Genomic DNA, 12,837 nt, shown 5'->3' on the forward strand with positions numbered 1-12,837 from the left:
ATGCATCAGAATGTCGTCGTCTTAGACAACGGCGGCGGCCTAATCAAAGCCGGGATCGGCGGCGAGCGCGACCCCTCCGCCATTATACCCAACTGCGTCTACCGCCCGCTCTCCTCCAAGAAATGGGTCCACCCCTCCCCCACCGAGCCCATGGATCTCACCTCCGCCGCCGTCCGCCGCCCAATCGACCGCGGTTACCTAATTAACCCGGACCTCCAGCGCGAGATTTGGGCCAACCTCTTCTCCTCCCTCCTCCGGGTCAACCCGGCCCAATCCTCCCTCCTCCTGACGGAGCCCCTCTTCGCCCTCCCCTCCATCCAACGCGCCACCGACGAGCTCGTCTTCGAGGACTTCAACTTCTCGGCGCTCTACGTCGCGAACTCCCCCTCCCTCGCCCACCTCTGCGAGGCCAGCCGCCGCGAAATTAAGGCGCAGTGCAGCCTCGTCGTCGACTGCGGCTTCTCCTTCACGCACGCCGCCCCCGTCTTCCAGAACTTCACCATCAACTACGCCGCCAAGCGAATCGATTTGGGCGGCAAGGCGTTGACCAATTACCTCAAGGAGCTGGTCTCTTACCGCTCCGTCAATGTCATGGACGAAACGTTTCTCATCGATGATGTTAAGGAGAAGCTCTGCTTTGTTTCCATGGACGTTGATCGTGACCTCCAGATTGCAAAGTATGTAGCTTTTCTTAATTTTTTGTTATTTAGTTTGATTTTGGTTGTGGATTTCTTGAAGAATACAAGAATCTCGTGTCGAAAAATAGAACGATGTGAATTGAAGTGTGTAGCTTTTCTTAATTAGATCGAGGCTTTTGGTGATAAAACACCGTCTCTGTTGTGCTAGTGGGTGGTAATGAGTGATTTGACCCCTAATGGGATAGTATCGGTGTAATTAGAAGTGGGCCGCTGGTTCGTCTATCCGAAATATTGACAGGGTGGGTTTTTGTTGTTTGGAAATGGGTGTTTAGGAAACATGGGAAGGACAATCTTTTCAGGTGCACCTATGTGTTGCCTGACGGCATTACGCACACAAAAGGATTTGTTAAGAAACCAGATGAGGCGAAGAGATACTTGGCTTTGAGAGACGCTGACACACTTAAAGATGTGGAGAAGAAGATGGATTTGGATAAGATGGAGGTTACAGACAAGTTGGTGGATCGAAAGAAGATTGATTTGAGCAAGAATGTAATTTTTATTTCGTACTTTTGAGCTAATTGGATAGCTGCTTGTGTTTGTTTACTAGTTTTCAGTGTGGTTTGATGGTTTTCGTGTAGGAATTTGACCTGACAAATGAAAGGTTCCTTGTGCCGGAGATGATCTTCCATCCTGCTGATTTGGGTTTGTCTTACATTCCGGTTTCTTGTTTCAATTTCGGCTTTTTGTTTACTTTTTGAAGCATATACGTCGTACGATTTGTTGCTGAATCAAACATTATAATCTCCTCCTTGGGTTCCATGTTGGTTAGCACTTATTACTACCGGTCAACTTTTGCGAATTTTTACTTGATATTTGTAGAGCATAGCATTGGAAATATTTTATTTAGCTGTTTATATACAAAGTGATGTCGTGTGATCAGTCCTTCGAAACTATATGCTTAATGCAAAGGGAAAGCGGTAACTAGGACCTGTTTTTGCAGGGATGAATCAGGCCGGACTAGCAGAGTGCATTGTTCGAGCTGTCAGTTCCTGCCATCCACATCTTCAGCCAGTACTTTATGAAAGGTGACCTTTTAAACTACATTTTTCTTGGGGAAATTCGTTTTTGATACTTACTAATGTGCCTGATTTGTGTTGGGCAGCATTCTCTTAACAGGTGGAAGCACTCTATTTCCTCGACTAGCTGATAGACTGTATGCACTGGTCACAACTTTCCATTTAATTGTGCAACACCGGAAGTAATACAAAACCATTCTTTCAGACTTAAGAAGTCTTTACTGATTTTTTGCAGGGAGAGGGAGCTGCGGCCTCTTGTTCCTGATGACTATCCAGTGAAGATAACTCCTCAAGAAGAGTAACGTTCCTCCTTCTGCACCGTTCTCTGTTTAGACACCTACTTACATTTTTATTAAAATTTTCCATGTTTCTCCAGTCCCATACTAAGCGTTTGGAGAGGAGGGTCTATTTTAGCATCAAGTCCGGATTTTGAAGAAATGTGTGTCACCAAGGCCGAGTACGAGGAGCTTGGATCTGCTCGATGTCGCAAGAGATTCTTTTAATCTTGAAGGGTAGGCTATCTGAAGACCATCTTCACCTTTCATTGTAATCATCCGTGACGTGCTATTTGGTTGAGAAGATTATTAGCGATGGAGTTATATTCCAGGTAACTGTGAGACTTTTTGCACTCCACCTTTGGCAAGCAAATAGTCTGCCTCTGCGAGGGAAAATGCAGCTGAGTGCGCTCCTCTCTCCCTTTTTGTTGTCACCAGTCATCGCCCGGTAGTTGTAATGGACTTTACGGGTTAAGAAAGGGCAGGAACAGGCCTGGCAGCCTCGAGTACTAGCAATGGCACGCTCGCAACTAATTTTCTGTAGAACTTGCACATGATTTTGAACAAGAGACGTTAGTCCCTGTCGGGTTAAATGATCAAACATCTATCGTTCAGATGTGTAACTTAAGCGTGTATTTTAATTTTTATATGTGCACTCGAGAAATCCTCCGCTCACAACTAACGCAATCTTTTTGGCCGTCTCAACAATTTTCTTCAGAAATTGTACATGATCTGAACAAAAGCTGTTAGGTCCTATTAGGTTAAACGATCAAACGGCTCTTGTTCAGATGTTTGTAGAGGCTTGACAGATTAGCGTATCCATACGAGAGCTCCGGCCGGCCACCAGCATCTTGAAAAAGTAATAAATTTTCCTGTACTATGAGATGTGTCCTCTGACAAATTGTCTACGTTAACAACATTTTCGAGCAATCTTTCTCGGTGGACTTGTGTACAAGATATTGATTTTTCATGTCCTGAATCCAATAAGAGCTTCATACGACAAGGGATGAAGGGATAACTTCAACCTGCTTTCAATTTAACTTGCGACGAAACGTATGCAACTGTAAAATGTGGACAAGTTCAATGACTAGGGCCAATCCTTCATTCAGAGAATGGTTGCGAGTCCATGCATAGATGCACCAGTTTTCTTTGGTATTGCCCGTAATATTCACCGACTGCCATAACGTCTTCGCTCTCGGGGCCTAACCCAGGCAAGTTGAGTGGCTTGTCCTTGATCGAAGAACTAGATTCATCGTCACAGTTCCCTAAATCAGAGATGAAGTTGGCATGAATTTCTCGGCAAGCAAGGATGAACATAGCGGCCGTGTCAGGTTGTTGGGCCTCACGAAGTGCTGCCAATGCCTCTTGTAGCGCACCAGCTGCAACATACAAAATGAGGGCCCTCCATATGTTGTGCTCAGCACGGAGGACATGCGAAGCCCATCTTAGCAACACCCTGTAAGAACATTAACACGCACAACTCAGCTACCAAAACAATGAAAATCAGGGGATGACTGATGAGTTTATCAAAATATATCTACCGGGAAGGCGAAAATAGCAAGCTAATCAATTATAGTATACAGATGAAACTGGAGATGACAGAGGCGGCCTCAGAAATGGTGAAAAGAAAGTAAATAACCTTGCATAGTCGGATCCTTTCAAGTGCGTAGCAGCTAAAGTCGCAGCATCTGTCCAGCACCCAGCATCTTGTAGCTGCATAAGGGATGACATAGTACTTAGTACATAAAAACAACAGCACGTAAACCATTATTTCGTGCATGATATTAAAAGATATCTCACATCTTAGATAACTGGGGGTTTCAGTAAATTTGTGTAAAGTTGAACCTTACCTGAGAACAAGCTTCTTGATACCTTCCCACAGCACAAAGAAGATGAGTACCAGACAACGACCTGTCATTCCTCACCATGTTGGCTGCAACAACCTAATAATATAAAAGTATCGAAAATTCTGAGACACTTATTCCAGCCACAACATGCAATTTGATGTCATGAGTTGATCCAAATAAGCACACACCTTGACTGCAAGTTCAAGAAGAGACTTTGACACGGCAGAAGAAAGAGCAACAGCGCGTAAAGCATTTGCAGAGAAGTAATTGCTCTCAGGAGGAGTGGAAAGCAACAAACTAACCGCAGCTTCTAAGTTCCCAATTGAGACGAGCCTACATCATCAAGAACATAAAGTAAATCAAGAACCTCCAACAGGGAAAATCTAGCATTCTTTTTTAAACCTTTAGTGTTCAAGTAACTGGGCAATTTGGGCATTTGGCATGTTACCAGAGACAGAAGACGATAGGAAGGATGGAAGTGGAACTCAGCAAAAAGTAGGCTTCCTGTATAATTTCTCGTGCACATATGCTTATATGCAGCGTCAACTCTTGCTTAAACATAATCAGCAGTTAGGTTGGTAACTACATCTAAGAAATAAGAATGATATGAAATACTCACTCATGTACACGATTCTGAATAGCATCTTCTCCCTCCAACTTCTCATGCCAAGGAATACGTTCACTAGCATTTGCCCACAAATCCTCTGGCTCAAAAGCCATTAATCTGAGCTGACCTTCGTTCTGCTAACCATAGAAGTCAATAAAGTACAGAGATGTTACAAAGTTTATATAAAGGAAATATCACACAATAGTTTAGAATTGAGGAGCACAAGATATAGGAGAAATGTGAGGTAACGTAGCGACCTAGCTTAAACCTTGTACACCAAATTTGAGAAAAATATTATCCTGAAATGCATCTTACCATTGCATCTTTCTTTTCTGTTCCAGACACTGACTTTCCTTTTGATGTTATCCTATTAAGCATTGATGCATCATCAATCTCTGGAACGGATGCTGAAGCAGGGGCTTTTTGTGGAGACTTATTTACCATCTTATTCATCAAATGGTTAAGAGCACGAGGCAGTTGTAGCCAGAAAAGAGCTTCTGAGGATTCGCCAAAGATTGCAGCAGCAAAAGCAAATCTCACAGAAAAACCTTTGTTGACCACCATTGCATATAATTTTGCCCTCTCATCATCCAGTATGCAGCCTGTGGAAATATCACATTTATAATCATAGAAAAGAACATAAAATAGTATGATACTTAAATACAGCTCCTCATGAGTAGAAACATCACAAGAAAGACAGAGGACCCACCTTCTTTACGATAAGGTTCTAAGACTTTAAGAAGTAATTCTGGTACCACAGGGTCACCAACAGGGGGTAAATCGATCAGGTAACTTCGAAGATCATCATTGGACTTAGGAGTTCCTGGAATTTGGTGAGGCCTTTTATCTAAAGTTGTACTGCAAGTATTAAACCAAGAGGGCTTGACACCCAATTGTAAGATCACCCGTAATGCCTGTAATAAATAATTATATAAATTCCAGTTGGTCAAAACTGAATCTCTACTATCTTCTCTTAACAATAAAACATAAAGCAGGCTATGTGGTTACTGATTCGGGGCTACTCTTAACTTTTCCCAGTAGATTTTGCTATTTTTGGTAAACAATTTGGTTAGCAACTCTCTCGCAATCCCCCAACAAGAACTAGGTCTATAAGGTTGCAGATTAGCATATATGAATGAACATAAAACTCTAATTGTCAAAGGGCACGATTGAATTAATAATCAATAGAACTGGAATAAGATAAAATATTGCCATCTTGAAATAAAATAGAAGGAAAATGGAAATTAAAAATCATAATTACCAAGGCATGTGGTGTTGGAAGCAGTATAGGAGAACATAGAGGCATAGGACGGAACCTTTCTTTTATAGATCTGGGCTGGTGGGTATAACCAAGTTTTTTATCAACTCTGCGTAAGAGTAAGATTATTAAAGCACAGAAATGACTACTTTCCCCCGTTCTTAAATAACCTGATCCATAAGGAAATTACTCAATAAAGTTTGAAACATACATATTAATCTCAAGAAGGCGAAAGCTACTATCAGCTCCAGCTATGCACAATAATAGTGGATCGTTTTTGTCAGTCCGCAAGGGCAACCAATCAAGTTCCAACACAAGGGTTCCAGGAAATTGAGGCTGTAAAAGAGAATTGGCTAATGGGTCTGGAGAATCCTGCAATTAGAAAACATGTAGAGAGTTATGGAAAAATGATAAGAAAGATCATTTGAGAAATAAACCATATAAATATTTCTTTTATACTTACAAGGTCAAATACAGAAAATGTATTGTCATAAAATAGTACAGCAACGCGCCCCCTACTGCGGTCTCCAGGCACAACAGGTGAGAATTTAATTCGCCGGATACCTTCTCTATGAGTGTTAAACGAAGAAGAATATCCAGTAGTTACATCCCACCAGCGAATATTTCCTGACCTGTCCCCCATAACCTGAAATAATTTACAGAAATGAAATTTGAAATGATTGAGAATCTGATATAGAATACCAATTGGATGAAAAGAATACAAAAATTGTGATACATACTACATGAGGCAACCGGTAAGCCATGGCAGTAATTAGTCCATCGGATGATACGAACGAAGAAGAAGGCCATTTCGGTCTATAAACCAGCAATAAAGAACCACTATGAGAAAAACTTATCGACATGAAATTTTAGTTTAGTTCGTAAGAGGGTAAACAGATGCTAAGATTGAAAGTAGAAATACACCTGAAGTCACGGATCCTTCGCCCATGAACCTCGAAAACACCAAGAGCACCATTTGCTAGTGCAAATGCAAAGCTTTCAGAAGTGTCATCTTGAGATCCATCTGAGCTCTCTGCATTTCAGGGAAGGATAAACTTTATTTTTGTTTATTTAAATAATTAAACAATCCAAATGCAGAAGTAACTCATATAGAGCAAAGGCTAGTAACTCACTGGAATCAGATGATGCCTTTGTTGGAGAGGATGTCCCATCTGATGCCACAGGTGAGTGATCTTTGGGGGATGATGATGATGATGATTGCGTAGCAGGTTTATTTTGAGCAGGTCGTGGGACTGCTGGGAGGGTCCATTCCAAAACCGTAAATGGAAGAGCTAATGATCTAAGCTACATGAGATAGAGAGAGTAATAAATACCAAGATGAGGAATCATAATCTTAACCTCTCCACTGGAAAGTTGTGAAATGCATAAAATAAGAAAAGGCATGCTTTTGTGGTCGTTTGATCTTTGAAAACTATGAGTTTCTGTTTAATGTAGTTGAAACAAACAATTTCTGGGAAATATGTCAAGGTGGAATGTGAAATAACCAAAGAAAATATCAAATTTACCATAATAGGACTCTTTGTCATTGCCCAAACCTCTACTGGTGCATCACGAAGCAAAATAAGAAGGTACCTGCCATTTCGTCAACAGCATAAGCAAAATGTTACATTGTGTAGCTAAGGAAGTTATGAAGAACAATAACTGATGCCGATGAAAGCAGGGGGGAAGAAAAAGAGCACTAAACTAGAAACACTTGATCAAAATAGTGCAATTCACCATAAAAAATTATAAATATTGTACCTATAAAAAGACGATGAATTATAGTAAAAAGTGAATACTTCTAGTTTCTTTTTAGTTGAGTATCTTAATAAATTTGATAAAACCAAAAACATGACACAGGACGTAAAGGACTTAACAAATAACCATAAATAAAGAAAAGAATCTAGGTCTGAAGTCAACCTTCCAGAGGAAGAGGCTCTTAAGGCTCTTATGGGTGCACGTTCAGGCTTTTGCAAAACCCGGAATTGCCTATTTAGGCCACTTCTAACACAGGTCACAATGAGCCTGTTGATGAAACCTCCAGATTTTTCACTCACCTAGATCAACAAAGGTAATGCTACATATTATGATCAACACAGATTGATGATTATTTATAGATAGAAAAAAGACAAAAAATATACTAATCAAGGATAATGCTGAGCAAAAGTCACTAACTAGTAGATGCAATCAAACAATTGATGTGATGTTTGAATTCACCACAACCTACCTGACTGTATGAAAATGAAACCAGTCTAGAATTTCCAAGCCATCGTAATCCCCTAACAGTACCATTATGAACAGAAAAACTTGCAGCGACAGCATTGGCAGAAACATCAACAATGTCAACTGTCCCACTTTGAGTTCCCAAAGCAACCAATGGAACAGCTACAACAGGATAGTTTCCCCCACCTTCATACATAATCAACTTACATGGTATCATAATTTCTCCCAAATGATGCTAACTCAGAAATATTCTTAAAATATAAAATCAACATATACAGTAGATTAGTGACAAGATTTACTAACGGCCCAGAGTAGCTGTTGAAGAAGGTGAAGGAACAGCCAGCATAGTCACTGCTGAAGAAAGGAGCTGAAGCTGTCCAACTAAGCTAATCTGCATCAGTAAGTTGGCTTTGTAAGCATGCAGGAATTTAATTTCAAATCTTCACTATCAGGGATTGGTTGCATGGCATTTTGGATGAACTGAATTTATAGCTATAACAGAAAGAAAATAGAAAAGAAAAGACTGGTAGTGCAGTCCTGTGATCCTATTTCTACTGAAGCAACAATGCACTGAATGGGAAATAAAAAACATATAGATGAATGGAATTTACGGCAAGGTATAACAAATAGTACACGAAATAAAACCAACTGTGTTCTGAACTACATGCAACCATCAAAAACATATGTTATAGCGCCTGTGTACATTGTAAGGGTGGGGGTGTGTGTCCTTTTGAGGATCTAAACAAAGTCATATACCAACTAATACCTAGATATTTTTAATAAGACTGGGTGTGGGAATTACATCTAGTGATCCAAGTCACATCCATTGTTAGTTACATTAAATTCTCAAGCCCAAAAACCATCCAGTGATAGGCATTAACCATGAAAAATTAAAAATTGGAAAAACTACAAACGAACCTTAAGTACCAAGTCTGTATGGCTGACAGTAGAATTTGAAGATCGGCCTCTACCACCGTTGATCTTTTCTATTTGTTTGCCGACTTTCATGTCAAGTCCTCCAGTAGAAGAAACTATAATGTTCGTATTCGTACCAGGAACTGGCACTTCACTAATACCCAAGTTTGTATCATCCTTTCGATTATCTTCAAGCCCTTCAGCGGTCAACAGCCAGTTCCATATTTTTCCATCATCAGAAATGGAGATCAAATGCGTTTTAGAAACAAGAAGAGGCTCATCACAAAAATCAAAAGGATTATCGAAATCCACATCGGGGAAAGGAGAATGAGGTACATCAGAGTAAAGCTTGCCGATGTTCTGGAGGGTCGAATCTGATTGGGAGATGACGACAGCAAGCACCAAAGGAGATGGGACAGATGTGCCAATTGACGGCATCAGCTCTTCCATTGAACACATTATGTGCACCTGCCCTCCTCTGCACATACATACAATATGCATAATAAGATGAATACACTACTACATTTTGGTTTTTCAATCTAAACATTTTGTAAGCTTTGCCTGAAAATGGTTCAAATGCCTATAAATTCCTATCCAATTTCACATTCTACATCCTACAATTGATCAATTGATATTGAAAAAGCTGCAATCAGTCGATTTTTCGAAAGACTCACTCTTTTCGCCGCCAAGTACTGAGCTTTCCATCGAGATGAGCGCAGTAGAGGAACTCATAATTTGGATCCGGCAGCACATCGAGAAACTTGCCGCAGCCACGAGGCAATGTGGCGGAGAAAAGCGGCGTCTCGTACTGCAAATCGAACACCACCAACTCCCGCGGGAACGTGACGAAAAGAATGTGCCGCCACTGTAGCGAGAACGCGAACCTCACGGCGTAGGTCGGGAACACTGCCGAGGCCGACGACGAGTTCCCGGAGACTCCCCCAGCCATGTCCCTCTCCAGCTTCAGCAACTCGGTAGAGTCAGCCCGAATCTGAAACTCCTTGATGATGACATCGGATTCCGTCTCACCCAACACGGTGACCGAGAGCAGGAATCCTTTGAGTCCGACTACGCAGAAATGGCGCGAATCGAAGGGATCACGGCGGATGCAGGAGAGAACTTCGGGCGCGGCGTCGTATTTCCAGAAGCATCGGCCGGTGGAGCTGTTGTAGAGTGAGAGGGAGGAGAATCCGGAGATGGAGGCAAGGAGGTAGGAGTCGGGTCGGGCCTGGACCCACGCGAGGTCCTGGATGGCGAGTTTGGAGGGGGAGGAGTCGGTGTCGAACCAGAGAATAGGGGACTTCAGGCGGAGATCAAGGAGGGCGATGCGGCCCTGGCGGTCGCCTGCGGCGAGGAGGAGGTGGGAGCTGGAGGGCTCGGTGGAGAGGAGATCGCGGCGGAGAGGGAGCGGGGTCCAGCGGACGGAGGTGACGAAAGGGGAGAGGGAGGATGAGGTGGAGGAAGAAGATTGGGTTGGAGGGGGCATAGGGATGGTGACGATGAGCTGCATTGAGCGAACGTCGAGGACGGAGATGGAGCTGCCGGAGGGGAATGCGAGGAGGCCGGAGAGGCTGAGGTCGGCGGATCCGAAGTTGTTGCGGCTGGGTGGCCCCGGCAGCATGCAGTCCCAGCAGTCCTGGACTGTAGACCCCGTCGAAGCGCTAGGGCTCGACATTCTTCCGTTTTCTGTCCGACTTTCTTCGTCTACCGCTGCGACTGCGGGTATGTCGACATTTCGGACACAGCGAGAGAAGAACGTTCGCCGTTGTTTTTTTTTTTTTTTTTTTTTTATACATATTTTTTCTTTTTCTTTTTCTTTTTTTTTTGTCAAAACACATTTTTCTTCATTTAGTTTTTTTTTATTTTTTAAATTATCTACTCGCACACAAGACACACCCAACACAAACCTAATGTAGGGTCTTAAAATGAATCAACTATACACTAATTATTATGAAGATCCAATATTTTGTTGAGGAATGTAAGACTCATACCCACATTAAAAATTTGATAGAACACTTGTCGGATTTTGCAAGTAATTAAGTTAGAGATTTATACCGCGACGATTATAAACTTAATTCTAAAATGTTAAATTTATTTCAGTCATTAGTAGTCATAATCGCTATACATGATGTGTGTTGTTGAAGAATGGACGCACCACTTTGAATAACATGTCGGTATTACAGAAATATAATCAGGTGTAGACCTATCATGCAAAATGAGCTCTAGACAAAGGCAACCAGCCAAAGGACTATCATGAAAAGAAACATGCGTGGTTGTACTTGAAAGTAAGTTGGCAATTCGGACTGCTCAGAAATTTGAAAGATTGGATGTGCACACAGCAGAAGCAGAAGGGTTTCAACCTCCTTTGCTTTGGAAAGATATCAAGATTGTACGGCCATTTTCAAGAGACACTACACATGAGAGGAACCGGATTTCCTCCTGACCCAAGGGATCTGAGCCCAAGGTATTGAGGCAAATGCCTCAACATCAAAAGATGTTAGTTTGTTATAACAGTGAAATGTTAGCTGAGATGAGTAGTGGTACAACATGTAATTAGTTATAGTTAGCTAAGTGTATTGTTGTACCGAATCAAGGGTTGTGTATACTCCTCAATGTAATAACATTATCAAGTAATGAAAAGTATTTCATCACAATTCTATCTCTCTCTACATTTCTCCTTCTCACTCTAACTTATTTCTTACTCGAGAAGATATTGGTTTCTACACAAGAATCAAATGGTTCGGGTCATTGAAATTTGATCTAACGGCAACAAATAGGGGGCTCATCTAAAAGTTATAATAATTGTAGTCGTTAGATCCAATTTCAATGGCCCGTATCATTTGATCCTTGAGCTTAGTTCCTTTGGGTCCGGAGGGGATCCGGTTCCCACATGAGAGACATGTAAGTGTGGTTTCATTGCAGTGTTCACCAGACCACTAAAAGGATGAACTAAGCCAACAAGGCTTTGCGGTGTGCGGGGTTAAGGGAAATGTCTATCGTACGCAACCTTATTTTTGTTTTGTAAAGAGATTGTTTCTATAACTCAAACCTATGATCTTTCAGTCATAAAAGAACAACTTTCCGTTATAAACAGTAAAAAGCCGGCTAAGAAACACCACTCCGTTCGAAAATTATAGTATTGGTTCGGTGTATTCTATACTTTGAAACTTTTGTCCATTAGATTTTGATCATTAAATCTTAATTGAGAATCTAAGAGCACTTCCAGTGTAGGAAGCCCTCTATGCAATAGACAACTTAATCTCCTACAAGGAACAGTAATTGCCCTAGTACATCACTCTTAAATTGAATAGCCAAACATTTTGTATTAAAATATTAGTATTTTTTATTTTATAAAATAATAAAAGATAACTTTATTTTTAATTTTGGATAATAATGAAAGATTGATTAAAAGTATTTAAAAATATTGAAATGTAATATAAAATGGAAGAATATAGTTAGGTATTTATAGAAAAAAAAATTACAATTTTTATATTTTTAATTAGTCTTTTATAATTTATATAATTTTTTAATAATTTAAATTGTGGTTGACGTGATGATGTCATATAGGCAGGAGCTGGGCTGGGCAATTATTGCCTGACTTTTCCATAGAGCTCGCTTTGGGCCCAATTACCCGAGTAGTTTGAAGTATTTTAGAAAAAGAAGAGAGTGAATTGAGTTGTCTATCCCTAATAATGTAATAAACAACGATGAAGTTGTTTGAACGACAAAAGACTTCAAAATATAAGATTCAAAAATTCGAACTGCTTTGTACTGTGCAAGTGAACATAAAGGTGAGGTATTCCTTTGATTTGTGTGCTACATTAAAGGGTGGGTAAGGAGTATTTAATCCCCAAGATGCTCCATAATACCTCTGCACTCTGCAGGTTTTCATAATTATGAATTTATGATCTCACTCATAAAGCTAGGATGTACTCGATATGTGACAGGCTTCTTCGCTGCCCTTGGATCCGTCAACCACACAATGTCCATGTTAACGC

General features: G+C 41.0%; 2 protein-coding genes across 3 annotated transcripts; one reads left to right on the forward strand and one right to left on the reverse strand.

Moving 5' to 3' along the window:
- LOC103400399 (actin-related protein 6-like) lies at positions 1–2,612 on the forward strand. The gene is made up of 7 exons (XM_008339045.4): positions 1–677; positions 971–1,187; positions 1,277–1,340; positions 1,639–1,723; positions 1,801–1,851; positions 1,950–2,012; positions 2,091–2,612. The coding sequence occupies exons 1-7, from the start codon at positions 1–3 to the stop codon at positions 2,215–2,217; spliced, it is 1,284 nt and encodes a 427-aa protein (XP_008337267.3). The 3' UTR covers positions 2,218–2,612.
- A 228-nt stretch (positions 2,613–2,840) lies between these two features.
- LOC103400400 (uncharacterized) lies at positions 2,841–10,631 on the reverse strand. 2 transcript variants are annotated; one of them, XM_029094459.2, is made up of 19 exons: positions 9,514–10,631; positions 8,843–9,317; positions 8,228–8,315; positions 7,929–8,110; positions 7,622–7,758; positions 7,228–7,294; positions 6,835–7,006; positions 6,626–6,734; positions 6,442–6,517; positions 6,165–6,347; positions 5,913–6,073; positions 5,705–5,810; positions 5,153–5,357; positions 4,759–5,045; positions 4,456–4,580; positions 4,025–4,169; positions 3,840–3,932; positions 3,629–3,702; positions 2,841–3,445 (listed from the first exon to the last, which is right to left on the reverse strand). In XM_029094459.2, the coding sequence occupies exons 1-19, from the start codon at positions 10,512–10,514 to the stop codon at positions 3,091–3,093; spliced, it is 4,041 nt and encodes a 1,346-aa protein (XP_028950292.2). In that variant the 5' UTR covers positions 10,515–10,631; the 3' UTR covers positions 2,841–3,090. The 2 variants fall into 2 exon arrangements, with proteins under 2 accessions (XP_028950292.2, XP_028950293.2); XM_029094460.2 differs by having other exon boundaries at positions 4,456–4,577; positions 9,514–10,630.
- Between the last annotated feature and the right edge of the window lie 2,206 nt (positions 10,632–12,837).

Source organism: Malus domestica, chromosome 15 (genome assembly GCF_042453785.1).
Source record: "Malus domestica chromosome 15, GDT2T_hap1".
Classification (NCBI taxonomy): Eukaryota; Viridiplantae; Streptophyta; class Magnoliopsida; order Rosales; family Rosaceae; genus Malus; species Malus domestica.

Bases quoted from the DNA above. Each gene is read 5' to 3' on its own strand.
- LOC103400400 (XM_029094459.2), bottom strand. From the start codon at position 10,514: ATGTCGAGCCCTAGCGCTTCGACGGGGTCTACAGTCCAGGACTGCTGG. The intron at 7,295-7,621 runs GTTGACTTCAGA...ACGAAATGGCAG, and splicing joins AGAGCCTCTTCCTCTGGAAG to GTACCTTCTTATTTTGCTTC. The intron at 3,703-3,839 runs GTAAGGTTCAAC...TCCCTTATGCAG, and splicing joins ATCAAGAAGCTTGTTCTCAG to CTACAAGATGCTGGGTGCTG.
- LOC103400399 (XM_008339045.4), top strand. From the start codon at position 1: ATGCATCAGAATGTCGTCGTCTTAGACAACGGCGGCGGCCTAATCAAA. The intron at 1,188-1,276 runs GTAATTTTTATT...GTTTTCGTGTAG, and splicing joins AGATTGATTTGAGCAAGAAT to GAATTTGACCTGACAAATGA. The intron at 1,724-1,800 runs GTGACCTTTTAA...TGTGTTGGGCAG, and splicing joins CAGCCAGTACTTTATGAAAG to CATTCTCTTAACAGGTGGAA.